The 26,945-nt window shown below is 37.4% G+C and overlaps 1 protein-coding gene across 2 annotated transcripts in view; it reads right to left on the bottom strand.

The window, feature by feature from the left end:
* Positions 1 to 490: 490 nt before the first annotated feature.
* The window catches only part of PRKD1 (protein kinase D1), a 131,687-nt gene continuing 105,232 nt past the window's right edge, over positions 491 to 26,945 (bottom strand). For both annotated transcript variants that reach the window (XM_084263039.1, XM_084263040.1), the window contains 12 exons: positions 25,767 to 25,971; positions 22,369 to 22,492; positions 21,511 to 21,588; positions 20,302 to 20,581; positions 16,861 to 16,913; positions 15,322 to 15,394; positions 14,174 to 14,280; positions 13,584 to 13,745; positions 12,319 to 12,417; positions 10,977 to 11,244; positions 1,971 to 2,056; positions 491 to 885 (listed from right to left, as the gene is read on the bottom strand). In XM_084263039.1, the coding sequence (XP_084119165.1) occupies positions 667 to 885; positions 1,971 to 2,056; positions 10,977 to 11,244; positions 12,319 to 12,417; positions 13,584 to 13,745; positions 14,174 to 14,280; positions 15,322 to 15,394; positions 16,861 to 16,913; positions 20,302 to 20,581; positions 21,511 to 21,588; positions 22,369 to 22,492; positions 25,767 to 25,971 (1,754 nt within the window). In that variant the 3' untranslated portion in view covers positions 491 to 666. The remainder of the gene's footprint in view (positions 886 to 1,970; positions 2,057 to 10,976; positions 11,245 to 12,318; positions 12,418 to 13,583; positions 13,746 to 14,173; positions 14,281 to 15,321; positions 15,395 to 16,860; positions 16,914 to 20,301; positions 20,582 to 21,510; positions 21,589 to 22,368; positions 22,493 to 25,766; positions 25,972 to 26,945) is intronic.

The following is a 26,945-nucleotide window of genomic DNA, read 5'->3' as shown; positions in this document are numbered from 1 at the left end:
AAGTAATAGGGAAATACAACCAACATATGCTGCGGTTTACATTACTAAGGCATTTAGGCTTAAGAGCAAGTTATACAAGGTGTATGTGTGCGTATCTATATACACAAGCACGCAAACACATACAGGGTATCTGATTTCAAACTGTACAGTGCTATGCAACTCATTGCTTTTTGCCTTTTCTATTTTTTCGACACTAAATAAAGCTTTTATCTGAATGGTAGAAGTTGTTCACAGAACAGCAGTTATAATCTACTCTTCAAGAGTTTGCTTACAATTACAATACTAACGACGCACAACCCCCCCCCTCCCTCCCCCCCCAGACCTTCATGGGAAAGTTCTCTCTTACCAAAATGAGCCTCAAGTAAGAAAAACACTAGTTTGCAAAGGCACCGTGGAGACAGGTTTTAATACATTAAATACAACGTGAATCATTCACAATAACAAGTTTAGTGTTTCTGGGAACTTTTGTAAATACAACACAGTTGGTCACACAAAAATGTTTCTGTTGATTTGTCTTGGCAACTCAGATACATCAACAGTGTAACAGCATAACAGCTTTGTTCCCATCTGACAGAAAATAATGGCAGTTCTGCAAGGCAAACGTTAAACCTGACCGTATGTATTTATTAATTCCACAGTGTTTTGACAGATTATAGGGGATGCAACTTAAAGGATGCTGACACGCTCACTGAGGGCTTTCATTTCTGTTTCTTCTAGCTTGGTGTTTTCATTATGGTTAGCACTTGGACTGATAAGGTGTGCTGGATAGTGCAATCCATGTTCTCCTGAATACTGTTCCCATCGGGAGTCATCGCTTTCATGGGTGATGTAACGTTCCCCCATTTTACATTCAAGTTCCCTTAAATCTAACCAGGTTTGATAGTCCTGAAACAGAATAACAGTATCAGTTTTAAAATTCCTAAAATAAATTACGTTCCCTTCTACTAAAAATAATATGCAAAGTGCTATTAACTCAGCAATCTAAATGCCATGCATCCCTATAGCTTCAGATGGAAAAATCTTGTAATTATTAAAAAATGAAATCTGCCCACAGAGATAGGTTTCAATTCTAGAGGGTTATCTGATAATTTTATTAAACTCTGTCATAAGTATAGCATGGAGACGGTAACAGGTTGTTTTGAGGAATTCCACACACTAGTTACAAGATGAATAAGGAAGAAGAAACATCTTTAAGTCATACGTCTACGTTCTAGTGATGTGTATCAGATAGTCAAGACAGTCACTCTATCTTAGTATAATGGTGGAGGATATGAATTCAATTCAGGCTAGAAACTGCTTTTCCAAATTTAGGCAATTACTGGTATGCTCAGAGAGATGCATACAACTAAACATCAAGGTGCTTTGGAACTCCATGTTGACAGTCAGCAGTAAGGCTTGAAACTGTTTTTGTTCTAATGCTGCTTAGAGCATCATACTCAGCAGCCTCTGATCTGCCTAAAATGTATTTCAAATCTAATAATTTGTTTTCTTCTTCCCACCCTAAGTAACCATAAAGCTGCAGTAATAAGCATTTCAGTTTTCAGTTGAATATTTCAACTGAAGGTGGTTAACATTTTTCTGGCAAGCATACAGCTTCGCTAGTTCTTCTGATGACTGCGAAGTGGCAGCCTACTGATTAGTTTCAATAAGTGAGTCAGGGTAGACTTTAGGCAATGAGATAATGTAAGTCAAGACTATAAAGGTTTACATGCACAAAACCTCATGTTCTCAGTGGACAAACACAATTTTTTTTTGTAGTGTATTTTGAAAACACGAGACACCTCAGTATTTGATTCTAACACTTCAAAAATTGATTAGGATCTATACATAAATTGGTGAAGGACTATGAGGTTCTCAGGATTTGAAAACATCTTCAGGTTTGTAGAGTTGCTTAGATTCTACTGTGCTTATGTGTTTTTATAAATGCAGAGCCTAAATACTTAGGAAAAATATGGAAATAGTAGCAATACCTGTAACCATGGGTGGCTTAAGGTTTTGTCCACACTGTAGCGCTTTCTCATTTTCACTTGCAACAAATTGTTTATGAGATCAATAGCTGGAAAGAAATAATATTGGAAAACATTAGTTTCAATATATTTGTTTCAACTAGGGCATATAAACAGAGAGCTAGACAGACATTGTGGTTATAAAGAGAGGACAGCTATCCCTCCCTTACTCTAGCTTTTTACAAACTGTACTTAGTGTTGATGTCCCTCAGGGTACCCATGCAAGCCTTCCCAATGAGACTGCAATGGGTTTACTAAACAGTCATCTGCTAGCGTGTTATCTAACTCTGTGTGTTCATTTGCAGGCACACAGCAAAGTCTAAAGATAATTCTCACTCAGATCCTCAAGTAAAGAACCTCATGTAAGTGAGGAGTACAGTATACTTCGGGTACCACACTTCGCAGTAAACATATATGTTATATATATATATTTTGAGACTCTTAGTATCAGTTTTGGAATCAGGTTTTGTAAGTCACTATGTCTTGCAATTCTACTCTTTTGAATGGATGATTGTTTCTACTAGTCAGCAGTTTATTTCAGAGGCAAGAGGGTTTCTTTACAAATTTCTTAAGTGTTTTTGAAGGACTTGATTCACTGAGTTCATAGGTATGTGTGCTATGGTGCCTGAGGTGAAGATGTCCATAAATCAATGACCAGTGCATGACACTGCACTGACTGATCAATTTTGAAAAATCTCTGGGATGAGATTGCTGAGCGTTATCTACTAAAGCCATAAAAAATAAAGCAACAAAAAACCCACCCAAAATCACCAGTTAAAAAAAAGAAAGGGTATCATGAAGGGTTAAATTTCATTCTGAGTGGTGCTAAATGTTTGGCTACCTTCTAGGGGAAGGTTACTGTTACAGGATAATTGACCAGTCTCAAGGAATTACAGTATGACTATAACTTTCCCATTTAATCACAGTATACCTTGGCTTGTCCAAAGTATGGTGGTTTGGTGGTTTACATATTTATTTCTTTGTTTACAACATGATGAGAGGGAAAGATGGTCTTTGAAGTAAAATGGAAACAGGGCATGAATGAGGGGAATTGGGTCTGAAATATGTCAGATGGATGTTGTTGCCAGCTCGGTTTTGAAGGAGTTGAATAATCATTTTCTCTGCTTTAAAAGCAGGAGATGGTACAGAATTCTTTACACTGGTACATCTCTGAGGTTATATTTTGTGCAGCAATATGGAAAATCCAGCAGATATCCTACAGACAACTACTGACAGATGGCAGCACTATGAACTCAAAACAGTGGGGTTAATCCTTTTCTGCTTTATTGATAAGAGAAGTTCTTGAGTTCACAGCTAAGAGGAAGAGACAGGAATGTCAGTCAGTCATATACTACAGTCCAGCTACAGAATGATTTCTGATATAACCTGTGAAAAAGTAGTAGCTATATTTTATATCTGATGCTTGGAAGAGCAGAACAGTCCTTATCCAGTAAGGTAAATCTGGGTATTGGCAAACAATCAGCATCTTCCACAACACTGTCACCTTGCCCTTACATTCAGCAGAATTACGGTAAGAATTCAGTCTGTCTTTTGATAAACAGACTAGTGCTGAATTTGAATTTAATAGGGTTCTCATTTAATTATTGTCTTCAGTGTTATTCAGGTGTACACGATCCTCAGAGATAATTTTTCATCATTTACTATGAATCTCAGTTTGGCAAATTGGTCAAGAACTTCATGAAAGACTTGATTGTCCTGGGAACTGATTTCAAACAGCTCAATCAGGCATCTGTTGAGACAGAAGTGCATGTGTCCCATGATGTGCCTCTGTTTTTGCCAAGTACCTACTGAATATTCTCCCTGCTATGGAATACTGCTGTACAGAGTCTCTATTATGCACATTCTGTCCATCCCACCAGGAGAGAATATGCCCTTGAGCCTTACAAATGATGCAATTGTATATAGTTACTCAGTCTCCCCAAGTTAAAACAGGATGTAGAGCCCTTTACCCCTTTTTACCTTCAGGACATGCTACCTGCGATAACATTCCTCTTTGCATTCTTGGGGGGAAATTGTCAATGGCTTGTTGAACAGACCAGAAAGGCATCGGTCTAGAAACAGTTGTAAGAGAAGGTGCACAAAAAAGATAGGGAAGGAAACTAAGATATAAGTGATTACGCAGCTTCATCTTATGGTTAGGATTTGTTTTTCAGGACAGTTTACATAGATTGCTTCTTTCACCACTGGAATATTGCTGTATCTGTAACAAGTTCAGGTGTTTCCTTTTAGTTCTTTATCTTGGGTTGGTTTTGCCAAGAAAGTTTCGAATATCACTTGCCTCTTAGTAAAAAATAAGCACAAATGCAACTGTGACTTAGGGCCCAAACTATCTGATACAATTCCATTTCCTTTAATACTCAAAGTTTTTAAATGTAGGTGAAGAAAGAGATAAAGCATGAGGTTCAACAGAATAAAACCCCATTTGCTATATTTTTTTTACCAGGAAATTGAATCCAAGGAAAGCCCTACTCAAGCCTAAGAGTTCTGAGTATCAGAAGTCAAGATGCAGGTGCTACGTACTGGTAACAAAAGGACAGTGCCGTGTATAGGCAAGCAGAAGCTATGGAGTTCAACAGAGAGAGGCTGAGTGATGGAACTGAAAGATTAAAGGATTCCCTTAGGGACCTGGAATAGTCTGTTAATGAGAAAATTCTGAATTTAACTGGTGTTAAATAAATTATAGAGGTTCAGACAGTGATAGGCTCTGTGGGACTACTTAAAGGAAATGAGGAAAGATCCTGGTTATTCTCTCTCTTTCAGTTTATGAAACCCCATTCTATCCTGATAGCAATTGCAAATCTATCAGTGACTATCTAAAATGAGTTGGTCTGGCTACAGTTCATATAAGATGTACAAACAGTAAGATTCTTCTTGACTCAATTTCAGAACTGAAAACAAATTTTACATAATTAATATCCTGATGATTTTTTTTTTTAGTTGTACTGCTTAATAAACACAGGAGATAAAAATCTGGAAGGTATTAACACTTAGTTTAGATACACAACCGAAATGTGATTTAGGGGATCAAATTGGGACACCCAGTGTTAGGAACTTAAATTTTCTGTTTAGGAAAAGAAAGCAGTTTTGAGGAGAGGAACTACACTGTACTTTAAAGTAAATTTTATGAATTTTCACTAGAGACTGATTTTTAAAAATCAGGTGTTAAAAAAATCCCTGACAGACATTTTTGGAGCTTTATTAAGTTTGACAGCATTCATTTGAAAAATAAATGTGCACCATTATATAAACTTATTAATAAATGTAGAGTTAAGAAAGGCCACCTGTGGTCTACATGTCATTTACAGGGATCCAACAGGTAGTGCCAAGGAAGCAATCTGTATGAAAGCTCTGGGAGGATTATGGTACTGCTTTTCCTAACACTTTTATGGGATCCTGTTTACTTCCAGTGATTTAAGGATAGTATAAGTAGCCTGCTGAGGGCTTATCCAGTTCCAGGAGCTAGAGGCTTTACCAAAAGAGACATTCCAGCCAACTGCTCCAGTAGCATGTCTACTGGTCATTTATATAGGTGACCATTTAGCAGAATCCTAAATACAAAGATTCAAATACAATTTTAAAAATCTGTATGTCTCCTTGATTTTAGGAAGGGTTGCCTTTTAGATGCATTTTACTGGAAAGAAACTCCAGAGTCAGGAAGTTCATATTTTGAAACTGCTTATGGCAATTTACTAGTTTGGCAAATAATTGTAGTAAAGACAGAGTACCAATTTTCATACTAAGTATCAAATTAAAACATGGTAATTACAGTTTTCGTTAGAATGAGTGCTTTAACTCAATGAGGATACACCTGCACAAAGACACAAACATGTCTATATCTGAAAACCCTATTATGAACCTACTGTTCATTTAGTCCTACCACACAGACTTTAGCTTTTCACAGAAATTATAAAGAAGAAATTACCTTAGGAGTATCAGGAAAAGCAGTGCTAACCCAACAACAAATTTATACTTGGTCTGGAATTTTTGAAGAACCCCCATAATACTACAGCCATCACTTAAAAAAAAACCCACTAAGCTGCTGCCATTAATATAATACTTAGGATTTTGTAGGCCCTGTGATCTTCTGAGCATAGTGCTGCAGATTAGTGATACAATTCTTTCATGCATGCAAACCCCTTCCCTATTGCTGGTCAACACAGCTTTGTTGACAAATGCTCTGGGGTGCACACAGTTATTTTGTCAGAGCTTATTATTTTCAGGGACATGGATTCAGCTGTGCTATCAAAAGAAATCCTTGGCAATTATAAACTGCACCTCTCCAAGACAGGTTTTCTAACAGTAATCAGTCCCAGCAAACGTGTAAGTAGAGCCAAGACCTTAGTTTCAACAGCTAGTTAAACATTTACGGAGGTAGAGAGCATCTTTGAGCTATAACATGCATTTGACCTCCTTATACTTCATGCTCATTCATGTGACTTTCTCATTAATGTGTGAAACAGAGTTTCTATTCACATTATGCTGACACAAGTCTATATAAATACTGGCTTGAAGGCAGCTGTGGTATTTACTTCTGACTCAAAAGCAGTGTAACAGGCACACTGTGATCAAATTTAATGCATGGAAAAAATTGCACTGTTTCATCTCAAATTATATAATAATATGAAGTAACCTAAAGCACCTAATCAATCACTGAGCTCACCAGGCTCGTCGTAATAGCTGTGTTGGTAGCTCATGAAAAAAAGATATGAAGTTTTATGAAACAACAGAATGAAACACACCATATGAAAAATCAAAAGCTTGACATAGCACATTTTAGGACCACACAGTTCAAAAGAACAGCCACCACAGTGAAGACAAACTAGGTAAAGTACACTAAGAGTAATGGGACATACTTTCAGGCAGCTCTGTCTTTATATTTAGCAGCATTTATTTTTTGTAACCTGTAGCTAAGTCAAAATATATCTTCAGTGATTATCCACATTTGGTGGACTGGAAAGTCAAAGTTGGAAATGAACAGTAATGCTGTTGAAAACAGAATCTGTGTTTGACAGATGTGAAATTTAAAGCTATAAAATAGGAGGGAATTCTGCAAGTAGATTCCTCTGTGTTAGCATCTGGGAAAATTCTACGATGAACTCTGAATTAAGGTCAAACTGTTATACAGCAATTCAGTGAATCCGGAGTGTAAAATGGCTTGACAGTCATTGAAGATGCAGAGAATGGAAACAGCAGATTGGGCAATTGATTGTTGAATGGCTGTGAGAAAACCAAGTTTTATTCAAGATACCCAAAGTTTGTCACAGAAATCACCTCTTTGCAGTAATCTCTTACAAGTCTATTTAGACATAAAAACACATACTTATTTGGGGAGACTGTTCTTTCAAAAGAGAAGCTATTGGAAAAAAGGTGGGAAAATGTAGCTGCTTGGTGGAGGTGGGAATCCGAATACCCTACAGATAAATATGTGAGATAAAGGTGTATACACATTTTCTGGAAAACTTTAAAAAATAAAGCAACTAGGTTTGGTGAAGTTAGAGAAGAGATTTTTGTGCATTAGGGCTAAAGTTTGGGACAAGATGCTCACAGAAATGTTCTCAATGGATAAAGAGTTGGAAAAAAAAATACTTTTCTGAGAGCTACAAAAATTGAAAGGTTGTAGTTTTTATAGGTTAGGTTTTAATAGGGGAAGAGGTCAGACAAAGCATTACACAAAAAAGCTAGAAATTCTCAGCAGGAAGAGTTAATGAGATGAATACAGATGTTATGACACAGACAGACACATTATGGAGAAAAAGAGTCATAGTCAATGACTAGACCAAAAACCTAAGTGGCAGAGAGGACAGAACTGCTTATACCAACCGAAACACATTAGATGCTCAAAAATATTATCCTCAAACAGATTCAGACTTCTTTCTTGGACAGTGACTGTAAAATTTTATTTTAAAACTTGCTAGAAAATGCTCCAGAAAAAGTAATTCTTAAGAAAATAAACTAACAGACCACACTATTATGTTCATCACATGTTTCCTCCAAAATACAATTTCTTCCCAAATGTTTGTGCTCTAAATGCTAGACTTTTTGTTTGTTTCAATTTTTTAATGCTGTAGCAGTGCAGCAAAATTTTGGTTGAAGGCTTCTGTGAAGACTGTGGTTGTTTATTTTGTGTTAAAGTTCTCAAGTATTTGCACATGTTTTTAAATGTCAATCAAGAAACTTGAATAACTGCTGGATCCTCAATATTTTTTCTTTCTTACAATTAAGAAAAATCACTTAATTTTATTTTAATTTTAAAACATTTTTTGCAAGAAAATATCCACCTACATCCTTCAAGACAAACAGCAATGTCAATCACGCCAGCTTGAGAGACAGGTTGATCAATGTTTATTTACGAAGACCTGGTTGGATTCAGCAGCAGTATCACATTCCACACTGCTATGTAACTAACTCCCTTACAAATCTGAGTGGAAGAACTGGTTGATGTCCTCTTGGAAGAATTACCACTAGGATACAAATTCCAGAAAATAACTAAACAAGAAATCTACTATGCCTTTAAAAGAAATGGATTACGGATCTTTTTATAAAGAAAATATATTAAAAAAAGTTTAAAAATAATCATAGACCTACATTAAAACTTCTGTTGAAAAAGTTCAGTGATTAAGAAAAATTGGCAAAAAGAATAATGGAAAAGATACTTCAATTTCCTGTGTTAAGCATAACGGACCTGTTTGGACTTTTTTCATATTTTCATTTAGCACAATAGACTGGCTCATCAGCAAGGAATTCAAAATATATAATAAAATCACAATGTATAAGCAGATTTTAATTTAGTAATTCGTTAAAGTAGGTTCTTTCCCACCGTTCTGCATGATTGCAGCCTGATACCATTAACTCTTAATGAAGGCTGTGATTCCATGAAAGGAGTGATAACACCCCAGTAGGTGAGTTTTCTGTAGGTGCTCTACTGAATCTTCACCTCTGAATGTAGAAATTGATCTTCTGTCTACCACAGTAGAAACTTGTGGGAGACAATTTCTTGCAGCCTCTTCTGTGTTGATTGCTGTTTGCTTATCTCTAGTGCCAGAAAAAGCATTGCTGCCAACAGATTCTGTCAGCTTACATATCAGAAGCGTGTGGAGGTTCAGGAGGACTTCAGTGTGCAATTGTGCAGATTTATAGCTTTTCGGGTTTTTCCCCCCCTCAACAGATCGCATCAAACTTCATCTGCCACTGAGATAAAACAACAGACAATGCTCTCAAAGCATTTTTCAGCTGAGAATCTCACATTGCTATAACATGTAGTAAGCAGTAGGCATACTCCTCTAAGCTGCCATTAACACGTAAGTTAAACACGTTACCTGAAACCCAGAAAAACTGTACTGTTTCCATTATTTAATGGAAATTGTACACGCTAATATTTTATTTCAATTCTATTGAGAACAGCCCTGAGAAGAAGGGGCTGTTGGTGGATGAGAACATCAACATGAGTGGGCAATGGGTGCTTGCAGCGCAGGAAGCCAACGGTATCCTGGGCTGCATCAAAAGAAGTGTCAAGGGAGGTCATTCTCCCCCTCTAATCTACTGTCATGAGAACCCACCTCAAGTACTATATTGGGCTCTGGAGCCCCAAACATAAGAAGGACATGGACCTGTTGGAGCTAGTTCAGAGGAAGACCATAAAATCAATCAAAAGGGTGGAACACCTCTCCTATGGAAACAGGCAGAGAGAGTTGGGCTTGTTCAGCCTGGAAAAGGCTCCAGAAAGACCTTATTGCACACTTCCAGTAGCTAAAGGGGCCTACAAGAAAGATGGAGAGCAACTGTTTATAAGGGCTTGTAGTGACAGAACAAAGGGTAATGGCTTTAAGATGAAGGAAGCTATATTTAGACTAGATACCAGGAATAAAGTTTTTAGGATGAGAGTGGTGAGATACTGAAACAGGTTTCTCAGAGACGCTGTGGCTGCCCCCTCCCTGGCAGTGTTCAAGGCCTGGTTGGACAGGACTTTGGGCAACCTGGTCTATTGGAGGGTGTCTTGGCTTGTGTCAGGAGGGTTGGACGTAGATGGTGTTTAAGGTCCCTTCCAACCCAATAATTCTATGAATTTGCTATATATCACAATTCAGAAAAAAGATAAGAATCTGATGTTTATAATGCTTCCTAGACTTAGGAAGCAATCTTGCAAAAAGTTAAGAACATAAAGATAATGATTTTTTTAAAATCCCACAGAAAATTAAGCTGCAGGAAAACATTGTTTTGTGCAAGAAGTGTTGCTGAAACCAAAACTGATATTTTTGTTAAATACTTTATTTAGTTTTGGTCAGAGATATCTTTAAGAGAATTTGTTTTTCTTCTTTAAAGATGTTCATAATTAATAATTCACATTTTTCTTTTACTATCAAAAATCTTTGATGTTATTGAACAGAATTCTATTTTCAAAAGTCTCATTATCTCCAAACCTTTCCCTCTGTAAAAAGCCACTTCTTTCTCAAAGTGTTCTTCAAGCCTCATCTGCTTGGAATTGTTTAGTATCCTTTTTATTTTCTCTACAGAAAGACCATTAGGGTACAGCACCCTACTGAATGGAAACTAAAATACTGGCATACTTTTGGAATGAGGAAAAGACTACAGAGGCATTAGAGCTGAGAGAAGAGGTAGAGAAGCAAGTATCAGCAACACCAGTTCCTGCAGTTGAGGTTCCTTACAAGACTCCCTAGCAATCCAAACTGTAGGTGGCTATGTGCCTTCTTCAACACCTCCTGGAGAGATCCCACACTAGAGGATTACACCATATGTAGTCTATACATACTCTGCAGGAAATTTCTAAAGCAGCTGATGGCACAAAACAGACTTTACATTATGGTACATTATGGTACCTTGAAATTTCAAATCTGTTTTTTTCACCAGTATGTATAGGCAAAAAAATATAAAAACAAAATGCAACCATTCTTTTTTAGCATTTATATAAAACCAGACACAAACAGGTAGTACCTTCATGAGAAATTTCTTTCCATGGATTAGGTGGATACATGAAAGCAGCATTCTGGATTTGGTCATGTATGTCTTCATCTTCATTGAACGGAAAGGTACCACTGAGGCTTACATAAATGATGACACCCACAGACCACATATCCAGAGATCTGTTATAGCCTTTGTTTCTGAGCACTTCTGGAGCAAGATAGGCTGGTGTTCCTACAACTGAGCGCCTAAATGATTTCTCTCCAATGATTCGGGCAAAGCCAAAATCGCAAAGTTTTACCTGTATAAAGAAAAGTGCTATAGTAAGAGAGACATTATTTTTATTATCAAATGCATAGTCAAGGAACTTTCATCATGCTTTAGTTACAAGATGCATCTCTACTGGTCAGATTATCAGTCCTTTGCTTCTCCTTCATTCATTCACTCTATGAACAAACCACAGTAAAAGCAGTAGCACAGGAAAGCTTGGAATGAAAGAATTGCAATTTGGACAGGCCTAACGGCTCAGGCTCCTAGTGAAAGTATGAATACAAAGTAATACTTATTCATTCATAGCATAAAACCACAGCAAACACTTAAATTTTTTTTTACCTATGGCTTTATTCTAAATTAAGCAAGTTGACAAAATTTATTTCTTGAACTTCCACTTTCATTTCATTGTGGACCCAATGACATCCTGCCTCTCTGTCAACTTCCTTGTCTGATTTCTTCAGAGGGGAAGATTTAACTTCTTAAAAATTTTCACTTAATGCCTCATTATAAATGCTTCCTTTCCAATTATTGGTATTATTTAGAAATTATCAATAGTGCTCTTTTGAATATGCACAGTTGGGGATCATAGATGAATTCTACAGTCAAATATAACAGGAAATGATACAAATACTTTTCAATGAGAAGTACAAAAATAAGCCAGAAAGTATATTTAAATATTCTGCAATCTACCTAACATTTAAATTCTTCTTCTTCAAGTTCTTCTTCTTCATGAACCCTACCCAAACTTTCAAATAAACCTGTCTTTCTGGTGGCTACAATTGTCACTTACCTAGACCAAATCACTCAGAAAAGTAATTTGTTATGTAATGGTGACTGAATAAAAAAATAACTGCAGAAGTAGTTATGTGACATTTGAAAATCTACTTGAATATTTTAGGCAAATAGCAACAGGCAAGGATTGTCAAACATGTCTGCTTTGGAAACTTTTTTGAATAAATGATCAGTTTTTTCATATCTAGAAATTCTGTGTAGTTCCTGGAGGAAATAGAGAGTGTCACTTTTTTGTTTGTTAATAAAATAATCATTGCTAACACTTCTTAATTTGAACAAATGATCTTAAGAAAGGGCATGTTCTACTTGCCTGTGGGAAAGGATCAGCTGATGCCAGTAACACATTTTCTGGTTTGAGGTCACAATGAACAATATTTTTGAAATGAAGATGTCTTAAAGCAACAAGGATCTGTGAAGAAACAAATCAGAAAGAAACTCAGTTTTAAATGCCTTTTTTTGTTGTTGTTTATATTATTCAGACATTATCAGTGATCAGAGCATTAAGTACCAGGGTAGAGAGAAACAATCCAAAAAGAATGTCCCTTTTACAACAATGTTTACAACAGAGAAAAAAAAAGTTGGCTATTATTTGCCGTGCCTCAAGATTTTGCAGTGTTTCACTGTTTGGAATACGCTTTTTCCCTCTCCAAGTTCATGTTCTTGTTTACTTTCTTTTTTTTAATTTTTGCAAAATCTTTGGAAGCAGGAACATGGCAACAGAGTGTAACAGAAGTTCTTGTTCTATTCCTGAGGATTTAACTCCTTTCCTTGTGTATGGGGGCTGACATAATTTCCCATTATATCAAAGAAGGGAGTGTTGAGGGGGCTGAATGAACCTGGGAAGGCAAGACACCAAATTTTGAAGCTGGTGGTAGTTTCAGTCATGGAAGCTTGAAAACCACAAAACCTTCTACATTCTGCCTAGAATAACAAACTTGCATGGTAACACAGTGCTTTCTTTTTTCTGACTGCTGAAATACAGAGTGCTTTGACTCCAAGGTGGCTCACTACTCTATGGTGTATCTACATTTAAACTGGCATTATGGGCAGCCAAAGAAGCAATACGATAATGTGACAACAGGAAGAACAAAAAAAAACCCAAACCCCATATCACACTGTTGACAGAAGTCATACAGGAAACCAGACTCATTTAATCAGAGGTAGTGCTGAGATCCAATCTTACCACAGAAAATATGCACAAAAATGCATAGTACAAACTGCAATGGTTAGGTATGGGGCAGTCCAAGAGGCTGAAATTTATTTATGTAGGTCTTCCAGAGTTTGCTGTTAGTGCTTGCAGCCCTTACTTGTGCTTAATTCTTCAAACATATGAGAAACTGTAGTTTGATGGCCCTTCTATCCAGCAGCCAGACAGCTGTACATGTGTCTAGTTCTAGGTCCTCTTAATGGTTTATTACCTAACAGATAATGTACACAAAGCTGTCTTACAATCTCCGACATTAAAATTCAGGCTTTCTTAAATCAGACAGGTAAATTATACCAAAAGCAAAACATACGAAACAGTGACAATAATTGACCTCAAATATCTTATTAGGTCTATAATTAATTCCTTACCTGAGTAATTAAAAACTTTGTTATTCTCTCTGGCAATCTGCCCTTTTCACTTGATAAGATCATCTCCAGCATGTCTCCATGGAGTTTTTCCATAACAACAAACACTCTTTCCGGTGTCTCAAACATACACTCCAGATTTACAACCCCAGGATGATGAAGATTCTATTAAAGATAAAAACAGCACTTGATTTCTCAACATGATCAGGAGGTTTTATCATTACATAGCCAGTCTTCAGAATCCCCTAAACCACACAATGTTTCTGCATTTCATAATTTAAACTGTGTGGCTAACCTGTAGGCAACAGGCATGAAATTTCTAGGGACATTACAGGAAAATGGATGAACCTCAAGTTAATTTAACAAACATTTAGTCTAACAAAACATAGATTTTCCTTACTGTGACTGCTGTTTAAAACTGCAAAAATTGTAATTCCTAATGTGACATTGCAAATACATTTGGTCTTTGCTGTTTATGCAGATTAAGCAACAAAACTACTAGTGATTATCAATCAAAATAATTATCATGTTATCTGGTATTTACAGAAATATATAAATGGAGTTAATAGAGTAAAAAAAGAACAGAAAAATACCTGCAAAATTGCAACTTCATTACGAAGTTGGCTTTCCTGTTTAGTTGGAAACCTTAATTTGTCAATTATTTTAATAGCAACATCTCTTCCTGTTTTGCGATGCTTGCCTGTATTAATAAAACAAAAGGCCTCTATCAATTAACATGATTAATTCTCAAAAATGTTCCACTATCACTGGATTGTAAAAATCACCACAACCAAGTAATTCTCAGAGGTCTGCAGCAAATTAAGTCATGCAAGTCATTAAAAATTTTCTGTCAGTTCCCTTCTTTCTTAGCCTTGGACAAGAGAACTTTTCTCATTATCACTTGACAAAGCTGTTCAAACAGCTAAGAAACATACACATATGAGAAAGTCAACCCTGCATTTCAACAATACAGATGCAAAGTTAATGTGCTCACATATATATATATTAAAAAAATATACATACATACATGTGTGTATATTTATATATATGCTTGTTTATACACTTAAGCTACCTCCTCTGCACTGACAGGTTATTGAAAGCTTATTCCTTCAATAGTACTTCCAGACTAGCAAATAATGAAATAGATGATTGCCCTTAGGCATGTGGGTGCATGCCCCAGGTTTATCAGAGACCCACAGAGATTCTTCAGTGAGACGTTTTCCTGTCACACTGTCTCAAACAACAGCTGAATCTAAACACACACCCAAAAAATGCTGATAAAAGAAGGAAAAAGAGGAAAAATGGGTAAGAAAAAAAAAAAGAGAGAAAGAAAAAGAAACAGTTCAAAATGCTATGGAAAACAAAGACAAAAACCACACGAAATTATGCCAAAAAACCAGCATGAAGAAGAAATTATAATTTGTTTTCTTATTTCATTATAGTTCTCAAAAAGAAAAGTTTTCTGTACTTTGGGATTTTCTCTACTAGAGCTTCTAAAGGACATAAAGCTATTAATAAACAGTGACCCACTACTGGGTAGAAAATTTCAAATTACAAAAAGACTTTGTCAACAAAACCCAGTTTCATGTTTTTTTGTCAACCAAACCCAGTTTAATGAATACTGCTTATATAAAATAACGGGCAGCTAATTTCTTAACAAAACATTTCAGAGACCAAATACTTCCATCATTCAATAAATTTTCTATCTTAAGTGTAAATGTACAGCAGACCAAAGCCTTACCTCCATAAACAATTCCAAACTGTCCAGATCCCAGCACTTCATCTGGAAAGATTTGGTATACAGTGCTAATATCCTGTTTATATAAATGCAGAAAAAAAATTAAAACTTGAGATATGGAAAAAAATTGTATTGCATTTGCTTTTTCTAATGAGTACATTTAAAACACACACTATCTGCCAGAAACATTACTGTGAATTTACTTAAATTCCACGTTAATTGCAATTGCTGCAAAAGCTAATGTATCTTAGTTGACAAGGTAGCACTGGACAGATGGTTGGACTTGATGATCTTAATGGTCTTCTCCAGCCTTAGAGATTCTATGATCATAAGTTTCAGCCACTGCTGTCTTCCAGACAAGTAAACCCCAGTGCACAACATTACACTTAAACATTGTGAAATCTGAAGACAAAAGTACATATGGAAATAAAGGTCTTGTTAACAATGTTCTACTCGAGTGCCAGGATCCCAGATCTAAGTATTACTGCTGTTTTTTCATGAAAAGGGAGAAAATGTGAATTCAACATTTTCTTGAAAAATTCCTATGCCAGCTCATGTCAGCTATGGAAATCCAAGTAGTTTGTTAGTTTATAGAAAGCTTTGTGAGTATCAGCAGTTTGGGGCTTTGGTAGTTTGTGCTTTTCCTCTGAGATAGGTAAAATACTACATCTGTGCCAGAGAAGAAGCCTCATGTCTCCCTGTTTCCTTGGGCCTAAACACAGGCCGGAGCAAAGCTGCTAGCCGATTCATTTGGGACACTCAAACAAACATAAAATCATGGAGGTTAGTTTCATTGTCCTGATATTGTGCTGGACAATGCCAATTGTCCAGCAGCGAATACAAGAGTAAAAGAACACCAAGGAGTTCATAATAAAGGCCATCTTGCTTTTTATCCAGCAATAAATGGACACATCCTTCCCTAGCAGGCAATCTTGTCCTGGCATATGGCAGAGCTGCCCCCAAGCTGTACATGGCTGCAGGGAGTCCTTTTTATGTCCTCTGTCCTTGAAACAAAAAACAGCAGGGTGACTGTTCACCTTGGCTATCTGTCCTGTGTCTACAGTCCTAGTATAAAAGAAACCCAGAATTCCTTACATATGTATAACCTATGTAACCCTTCAGATAGAGCTTCATCTTCACAAAGCAGAGGATATCTGATCTCTTAGTGATGACAGGAAAGTATATATTTGTCAAGGCTTGTGATTAGCTTCATGAACTTCAGCTGAAAAATGGCATGAACTAGTAATAACTTCTACAGCTCACTTTTCCTTTAGGTAATTAACAAGGATTATTGTGCAAGGATCCATAGTTAAATTTTGTGTTAAGTGAAATTACCCATATATAATTCCTGTGTCTCAAGAAAAGGTGACGTGAAGATGATTTTTCTCAGAAGTTAGCAAAGCTAATTGTTTGTTAATTTCAACAAAGTAAGCGAAAAATGGCTGACAGGAACTCCTCTAACATTCCTCTTTGCAAAACAGATCAATGACTTTGCAAGCTTAATCATAGCATGTCTAGCACCAGCATCCAGAGAACACTCACCACATTTTCTTGAACTTGGCAGTTTGACACAGAAATACTGATGGATATATCCCCTGGGGAAGAAAGTAAAATATACTTTAGATTGCTGTGCTTTTAGTTCAAACATGTAGTAATAGGAAATGACATTTACATTACATCAATATCTACTGACATCTCTAGAAATTGAAGCAATTAGGTCAGCTTGTTCATCTACCAGCCAATATAAAATTACACCAGCCCATAAATATGCAACATCAATAACAGTTTTGTAGTATATGGAAAAGAACAGAATTATACATTCATTATTTTTGAATAGTGGAATCCCATCATTCCCACTTATAAGCTTATTATTGCTTTTACCATTCTATTTTGGGGCTTTAGATGTCACGCAAGCAATATAACTGCAACTAGGGCAGGTGTTCTTATTTAGTGGATTTAATAATGATATTTATTTATAGTGTCACCTACAATGTAATTGAAGCCATTGAGATGAACATCAATATGTATTCAAATTGGTCTGCAAACTGTTAAAAGTAATACAGATTTCAACTGGATTAAGAAAAACTACTAACACACAAGGGAAAAAAAAGCCCAAACAACTTGCATTTGTGCTTTAATGCAAGAAACAATTTAATTAATCAAATTAGTGCACCTCTACAAATTTCAGAGCTTGGGATGTTGCCATAAGCATTCTGAACTGCAAACCTACTGAACCTGGGTTCAATAAAACTTGAGACTATGCCTACTGCTAACTGTGTTACAGAAAGCCATCATTTTGAAGAGGAAAGAATGCTTCTTTGGAGCATTGCTGCTTCTGTCTCCTACCTATGAATCTATTCATGCTGACTTTTCATTTTCATAGTATAGTTTCAGATTTATTGAAAACAATGTGTGCTCTACTATAAAACCAGTATTGCACACTGAAGATGCTTGTACAGGTACCTCTCCTAGTTGCAGGAAGTAGCATAAGTAATTTTTGCTCCATATGGCTTATTCCGTCATCCTTTCCTTAGGAATGGAATGTTTCAGTTACACAGACCATTGCCAGTTTGTTTTCAAATGTATGTACTGTTTTGTGTTTACATGAAAACAAGCATAGATAAAGACATGGACAGGCCTTAGATTTTGCAGAAGACAGAAGGTTGCTACCATTCTCATTTTCCACAGAAATTTGTTCTAAAGGTCTCAGGTGACCTTAATTTTTGCACAAAAACCCAACCAACCAACAACAACCAAAAAAACCCCTCAATAACTAACTTGTAATAAAAATTTGCAAACTTCCAAGAGGGAAAGAAGACAGCTGTCATTCCCAGTCCAGCACTTTAGGTGATTTGTTTAGCTATGCTGGGCTCAAAGCAGGGGGATTAGGCAACTAGCCTGATTAAAATGACATCCAGAATTTGACACTATTTTATGCAGGAATCCACTCAAGAAAGCAAAGAACACAGATGATTTAATCTGATATGTGAGCTGTTGTGCCTAGAGATGCCATGCCACAGCCTGTTGTATTACTGGGTTTCTGAAGGGTTTGTAGTCTCATTAGAATTTTGCACTGCATTAATAGCACACAGATGTCAAGTGCTAAAGCGGGTGCATATTGCAACAAAAGGTCTGATCCAAATCGTGTAGAGACATCCCAAGCCATGTTACACTGACTACGCTGAGCACAAATGGCAGAGCAACCACAGCATTGTGAGCCTAGTAGTGGGGGACTCCTTCCGCTGTGCTACTTTGTTATGAGTACCTGAGCTAGATTTAAACTGAGTTGCATGTTTGCTGTACATACACTGTCCTTTTCACTAGAGAATTACCCAAAGGTATGTAAAATACAGGCAAAGATATATTCAGTCCTTTTGGTCCTGGGTCCATGTCTTGTGCTTAGAACAGCTGTTCTTCACACTTGAGTTCATTTCATCTCAGCATGGGACAATGTTTGTGGCAGCTGTACAGAAAAATGTGATGAAAGGGAGCATATCATCTGTGCTGCAGTGACCTAAAGGGTGTAGAGCTGCTTCTGCAGATAGCTAGAAACATAAATTACAGTCATGATGGGAAAAATCTATCAATTCCCACTGGAGGTCAGAAAACATCAAGCCTCTGCACATGGAGGCTATTACTCATGACAGCAACCCAAATATGAATGAGATGCCTTACTCATACAACTATTTGCTCACTAATAAATCTGCATCTTGTATATTAATACAGATATCCTGATATAAACTGGAAACACATGGATGAGAAACTGTGGTGTTCAAAAAAATGTGCAGACAGGCAAAAAGCCATGACAGAATAACCTTTAGTAGCTCTGCAATATTTCCTTTCAATGTGTGCAGAAGATTGAGCAATGTCGTTTGTGCTATGATTCTACTTGTCTGAAACAGAGGAAATGGACAGGTGGACCCTCAGCTGGTTTAAAAACTGGCTGAATGGCCTGGCCCAAAGGATGGTGGTAAATGGGACAAAATCCAGCTGGAGGCCAGTCAGGAGTGGCGTCCCCCAGGGCTCAGTCCTGGGTTCAGTTTTGTTCAACATCTTTATTAATGACCTCGGTGAAGGGATTGAATGTTCCCTCAGTAAGTTTTCAGACAACACTAAACTGGGAGGAAGTATTGATCTGCCTGAAGGTAGGGAGGCTCTTCAGAGGGATCTGGACAGACTGGACCGATGGGCTGAGACCAACGGGATGAAGTTTAACAAGGCCAAGTGTAGAGTGCTGCACATGGGACATAACAACCCCATGCAGCGCTACAGGCTTGGGGGAGACTGGTTGCAGAGCTGTCAGGCAGAGAAGGACCTGGGGGTGTTGGTTGACTGCAGGCTCAATATGAGTCAGCAGTGTGCCCAGGTAGACAGGAAAGCCAATGGCATCCTGGCTTGTATCAAAAACAGTGTGGCCAGTAGGTCTGGAGAGGTGATTGTGCCCCTGTACTTGGGATTGGTGAGGCTGCACCTCGAGTACTGTGTGCAGTTCTGGGCTCCCCACCATAAAAAGGACATTGAGGTCCTTGAGCGAGTCCAGAGAAGGACAACCAGGCTAGTGAAGGGGCTGGAGGGCAAATCCTATGAGGAGTGGCTGAGAGAGCTGGGGCTGTTTAGCTTGGAGAAGAGGAAGCTGAGGGGAGACCTCATCACCACCTACAACTACCTGAAGGGAGGTTGTAGAGAGGTGGGTGATGGTCTCTTCAGTCAGGTGACGGGAGATAGGACAAGGGGAAATGGCACAAAGCTGTGCCAGGGCAGGTTCAGATTAGATATTAGAAAAAAATTCTTTTACTGAAAGAGTTGTCAGGGCTTGGAACAGGCTGCCCAGGGAGGGTGTTGCGTCACCTTCCCTGGATGTGTTTAAAAAAAGGGTAGATGAGGTACTTAGGGATATGGTTTAGCATAGGATGGAAATGGTTGGACTTTATGATCTTAAAGGTCTTTTCCAACCTTGTGATTCTGTGAAATGAATGAACTTACTGTGCAGGCTGGGTCCTGACCCAGCTGATGCGCCTTTAGGGATGACAGGCATCAGGGCATGCTGTATTGCCATCTCCCACATCCGTGCCACATCAATGCCAATACCACTGGTGATAACGCTGTTATTCAGTGGAACACTTGAGAGGTTTTCTATGTTTTCTCCAACATAATAGACTATATTTGCTGTGGTGATTTCAAAACAATGAGGATTGGCTCCTTGAGGCAGTAAAGTGAAAGTTTTTGCAGGTTCCAGAGACAAAATTTCAGACAATGGGATTTCCTAAAATGAAAAAATGTTATACTTTCTGTGTAAAGATTATCAACATATGAAGTTAAATCTGAACTTTAACTGATTATATTAGCTGTCTGTTTTAAACACATGCTTATTGTACAAACAAAACTGCTCTTGTAACCTGAAGCTCCATGGCACAGAGGACTGATGATGTTACAATACTAAATGTTTCTTTCCAAGACACTGTAGAAATTTATTTATTTAATTAAACTTATCAAAGATAGCAGTGACATGCCATCAGAAAACAGTAGGACCATCCATGTATCAGAACAACTCCAGTAGAAAATTATAACATGTTGACTCCTTATTTAGTAAAACATATTTGCAATAAGCTAGTTGCAGAACAAATCTATTCAACATGAAGATTCTAAATACACCTTTCACATAGGCATTAATTTGAATATTTCATCCTGAGTAACACTTCGGGTATATTTCACCAACATATTTCCAGAAAAGGAAGCCATATGAAATGAAATCTCCATTATTAAAACTTACTACAATAATGCCTAAGGAGTTTAATTGCTTCAGGTAAAAGGATATGAGCATTAAAACAATCTTACCATCAAAATCACAACATAATATTCAAATGACAGACTTAAAATAATATGTACTGTTTGCAAAGAATTTGAATTACGACTGACAGAATGTCAGATGGGTTTATTGGCAGTTTGTCAGTGGTACTGAATTACCCAGATACAAAAACCTTCCCTTTCCACAGTATGTATTTTGCAGGTCCTTGTTAGCTGACAACTTTCTGACCTGAGATTTGTTTAGGAAAGACAAAGTACATATATGCAGCTTAAATAATGAAAAAATAGAACAAAGTTATACTACTAGTGTACTTTAGGATTTATTAATTCAGTTATTTAGTCATTATATTATGCTAGCACAAAACAAGATTGAAAAATATTCCTTACTTTGTAATATTTGCTTTCAGTATCATTTTGAAAAAGTGTAATACATTTGCTGTCCAGCCTCCAGTAGTGTCGTTTCCTCTGCAACAAAAAACAAGGGAAAAAAAAAATATTTCTAGCATTTTCCAAGTAAATTATTGAAATGTTCATTTCTCAAAAACATCATTTCCAAAATGTATTGCTTAAGTTTGAAGGAGGAATTATGAATGATAATGGTTTATTTGCTTTCACAAGACTTTTACGAGGACTTCATAAGAGAATTTAGGGTTTATAAGGCCACCCTCTATTCTTTCAGTAGTAGCCTAGTTCTGTTCAAATTGTCCACATCTTAAAGATTTCAGATGTCACTTCAAAATCTGCATTACATTCAGCACAACTTGCTATAGGTATACTGCTAAAATAATTACACTGTCTTTTCTATGAGTTATAACACCACAGTTCTCTTTAGAAGGCCATACACTGGTATTTTTATTTCTGTTTTAGCAGGTTGGAATAACTTTTGTCCTAGATTAAATCAATTTCACAAAAGTCTCAATTCACCTAGCAGTATGATATCTAAGAGACTGCAGCTGGATCCCCAAAGGTGTTAACATTATTTTCTACTTCCTTCGGAATTTCTTCATATTTGACTGCCTATGATAATGCCACTGACATATTCAGATATACTTTGTATGTTTTAATTGTCTCCTGTTTCTTACAATCAGTACCAGTCCTCATTTATGACAAGTCTCGGAGTTTCAGGAATAACAAATACTGCAATAAAAAATGAGTGGTTGCAAATCATCAAAGTACTGTTAGGATTTGATTCTGTACTATCATATTCTGCGTACAGTAAGACAGGTCTTCCTTAGCATTTCTTACCAGTGTGTCCTTGCTTGTATAGTGAACCATCCAACCCTCCTTCATCACTGTGCTACTTCTCCTTTTTGTGTGCTTCACAGATTGTACCACTCTCATTAATGGAATGTTGTTGCTGGTTGAAGGGCTTAAGAATAAATCAATAAAGGTTTTTAAAAAGAAGATAACTTTGGACAAGAGAAAAAAAATCTTTAAAATTAGAATATTTATCATCACTATCAGACCTGAAATAAACACTATTTTGTCATTCCAAGTATACTGAGATTATGAAGAAAAAAAATTAACACTAAACAAGGAGAATGTCAGAGACCTTCTGAAGGCTTACACACAGATTCTTTCATTCTCTTCCCCCCTGCTCCCCAAATAATCATAAAGATGAGCTAAGAAAACAGGCAAATGATTAGGAACTCAACTAGGGTGTGGGAGCCACATCTTAAATATATGTGATGTATGATTCAGAGCCATACTTGATCTTGAATCTCTCATAACCTAAGTAACCACTGTCTATTAGATTACTGTCCTGTGATCTATCCTGGATTCAAGCACAAAGTGGAGTGATGTCAGTTTACAGAGTAGAAAAGGTGTCATCTGCCTAGCTGAGCATACCCTGGCAGGGCACAGCAAAGAATCTGCTAGAACATCTCAGAGAAAAACTTTAAGCTAATATATTCAATCCTCAAAAGACCTAAAGTGAGGTCCTATTGCCTTGCACTCTGAAGTATGCACGCTGAAACGTTCCGTGACTCAGCTGCTACACAGTAAGTTGGGAAGGCATGAGGACTTCAGAGTATTCCTGATAACACCAGATAAAATCTGGAATATCTCGTTGGAGAAGTGTAAGAAGTAACCATGCCCATCTTCCCTCTTCCCTTACTGCTAGAGTAACCATTCTTAAAGTAGATTCTGCATAATGGAATAAGGATTTATAATCTGTTCCAATCCTAAACTGAAATGTTTAGTTATTTCTGGCAGAAATTTAAATGGAGATGATGCATTGTAAGTGAAAACACAGCACAGAGTGCTCTTGTGTTTTGCCCTGCTGATACAACTATTGGTGCAACAACAATAATAACAAAGTGCAGAAACCACCCAGAAAAATAATATTATCTTAAGTTTCCAGAGTTGTGACTGTGGATGTCTGCAGATGGCCCTACTTTACTGTAGAAATGAGGAGTACTTTTATGAATTGGTAGTTTCCAATCAAAATACAAAGTGTGCTGTCTTAAAGTCTCATTAAGACTGCAACATACAGTCAACATCTCTTTTTTGCCTAAAAATGATCAAATGAGCTGCAGATCCTATTTAACTATTCTTGTCTGTACTAACAAGAGGTCTACTTTTTCACTAGCCTTTTATAGATCACTTCAATATAACCCATGGATATGCAAACTATCCATAGAAATACAAGAGGATACTGTAGGTCAATCTGGAACCAGTTAAAGTATCCTATAATTCTTCAAGGTACTGATCCCTTGCATCAAGGAAATGACAACTGAAAGGATCTTAATTTATGGGGTTGGAGATGTTGTTCTTCTAGGTGATAGCAGGGAAAAATCTCTGTATTGTCCTATAGAATCTTGTGAGGACTCCTCGGAGGAGGTACTGTTGCCTATTCCCTGCCCAAGAACTTCTCACATCCCTTTAGTGATACCTGCACATGCTGCCTCCCTAAAGTGCCTGTATACTAAGGCACACAGCATGGGAAATAAACAGGAAGAGTTAGAGATCTTTGTGCGGTCATGGGGTCACGATCTCATCGCAATCATGGAGACATGGTAGGACAACCTGGATGACTGGAATGCAGTCATGGATGACCTTGATGAGGGAATAGTGTCCACCCTCAGCAAGTACACTGATGATACAAAGCTGGGAGGAGTGGCTGACATGCAGAAACACTGTGCTGCCATTCAGAGAGACCTGGACAGGCTGGAGAGCTGGGCAGGGAGAAACCAGATGAAATTCAAAAAACGCAAGTGTAAAATCTTGCACCTGGGAAGGAACAACCATTTGTATCAGTACAGGCTGGGGGATGACCTGTTGTAGAGGAGCTCTGCACAGAAAGACCTGGGGATCCTGGTAGATGACAGGTTGGCCATCAGCCAGCAGTGTGCCCTGGTGCCTAAGAGACCCAATGGGATCCTGGGGTGCATCAGGAGGAGTGTGGCCAGCAGGTCAAAGGAGGTGATCCTCCCCCTCTACTTTGCCCTGGTCAGGCCCCACCTGGAATATTGTATCCAGTTCTGGGCTCCCTGGTATAAAAGGGACAGGGATCTCCTGGACAGAGTCCAGAGGAGGGCTACAAAGATGATTAAAGGAGTGGAACATCTCCCCTACGAGGAAAGGCTGAATGAACTGGGGCTGTTCAGCCTTGAGAAAAGAAGGCTAAGAGGGAATCTCATTAATGTTTATACGTATCTTAAGAGTGGGACACAGGTGGGAATAGCTGGCCTCTTTTCAGTGTCTGTGGAGACAGGACAAGGGGCAATGGCTTCAAGTTGGAGCACAGGAAGTTCTGCACCAATATGTGGGAGAACTTTTTCACAGTGAGGGTGACAGAGCACTGGGACAGGCTGCCCAGGGAAGTTGTGAAGTCTCCTTCTCTGGAGATATTCAAGACCTGTCTGGATGCCTACCTGTGTGATTTGTCCTAGGGAACTTGCTTTGGCAGGGGGGTGGACTCGATGATCTCTGGAGGTCCCTTCCAACCCCTACAATTCTGTGATTCTGTAGTTCTTTTTAGGTTCCCTGACAATGTATAATCCCTACTTTTTCCCCACTATTCCCTACAGTTCTAGTAAGTGACAAATATTTTCCTCCCTTCAGACAATTAGGAGGTAAGTTGCACAACTCAATTCCTGCTTTCCTTCCTGATTAGTCATTCCAAAATACTAATCTATGTTGTAACTTGCTTCAAACTACTACTTCAAGTTTTTCAAACCTTCCTTCTTTCTGAAAGCATCTAAAATGCAAACAAATTAATGTAGAGCCAATTATAACATAACCATGTACATAATTTTTTATATTTTAATTTTTCTTCATTTAAATGAGCAGGCATTGTACCACTAGTCAGAGAATAATTCTAGGGAAAATAAATAAGAAAACACTATTTTCTTGCTCATGCAGAAATAGTTTCACAACATAATTTTCATGAGAGAACAGACCTGTAACAATTACTTGTGCACCAGTTTTCAGCTTGACAGTAATTTCTCAGCTTCTCTTAAATTCCTAATGCATATTTTCAGTGAAGTAATCTCAGTGCAGTTTCAGAACCATCACATATCACTAGTTCTCTCCATTCTCAAGGAGTGAGAGCAGGGTCCCTGCAGTTTCCCCCTCAAGCCCTAGCCATGGTACTTACATATACAAAAGAAGATGGAAGGTAGACTCACTCCCTGGCTCACCTGATCATCCTGTTAGACTCATCATGATCTGGATCAGCATCCTGCATTTCCCCGTTGTCACTATGGCATCCTGTCATTGACATCTCTGAATCATGAGCCATAGATTCTTCCATGTCATCTATAAAACCACTGTTTCTTTCACTGTCATTGTCATCACTTCCTTCTTCCATGACCACATCAGACTCAGCCCCAGGACTAAGAAGATCTAGAAAATTGTTTCTGAAGTTATTATTTGAAAACATACAATACTCTAATCACAACAACCTGACACATTTTGAGCTTCAGAAAAACTCAGGTTCTCTTTGGAACTTTATTGCCTGATTTTAAATCTCCTCAGTACTCTACTGATAAAGTGTGATTTTTAACCAGTCATTTGGAAAATCATTACAGAAAGCTGGAAATGCATCAAACCAAAATATTTTCAGAAATACAACTTTCTCTCAAAAATGCCAAAGGCAAAGAAGAATTTCTTATCCACTGAGTTCTATAAAATGTTATACACTCATGAGATTTATTTCTGAGATCTTCTGGCAGATTTTCTACACAGTTGAATGCTGTGTACCGGCTTTATGGCTGTTGGCAGGCTACAGCTGCACACTGATGACAGAAAAGCAGTAATTTCAAAACTAGGAATTTTGTAATATGATGATGATGAACTATTGAAATAACTCTCCAGACAATTACTTATAATGTGATCTACTTTTTTTATATAAAAAAGATATTTTCTTTGCACCAGTGTTCTCTGTGAAGGCTGCACAATATGGCACAGTAATCCATACCACCGAAATAACACTCCCTGCCTTTAGAAAAGAAATATTAAATAAATATCAAAAAGTCCAATGTAAAATATCATAGAAGACGACTCAGGATTTAATTTATTTGACTTGGCATAGTTTTAATAGTATCTTCTATCTTATATTTAAATTATGTTAAACTTTCCAGTTTTAAAATTAGATATGCCTAAGGAAGACCAAAGTACTGCATTTCTGCTTGTGAAGGGATTTATCTCAAAGACAGAAAGGGAGAGAAAACTTTAAACTTATTTACCATAGGACTTACATGACAAAAATAAACCAACCAAAAAATAAAATAAAACCCCCCAAAATACTGAACCCCCAAAAAGCACTTTGTTGAAACTCATTCTGAAGCTATACAGGCTGTAATTGAACATGTCAAAAC

Source organism: Gallinula chloropus, assembly GCF_964237585.1.
Source record: "Gallinula chloropus genome assembly, chromosome: 4".
Lineage (NCBI taxonomy): Eukaryota > Metazoa > Chordata > Aves > Gruiformes > Rallidae > Gallinula > Gallinula chloropus.
The sequence above is the reverse complement of the archived record's forward strand: the minus strand, read 5'-3'. Positions and strand labels throughout refer to the sequence as shown.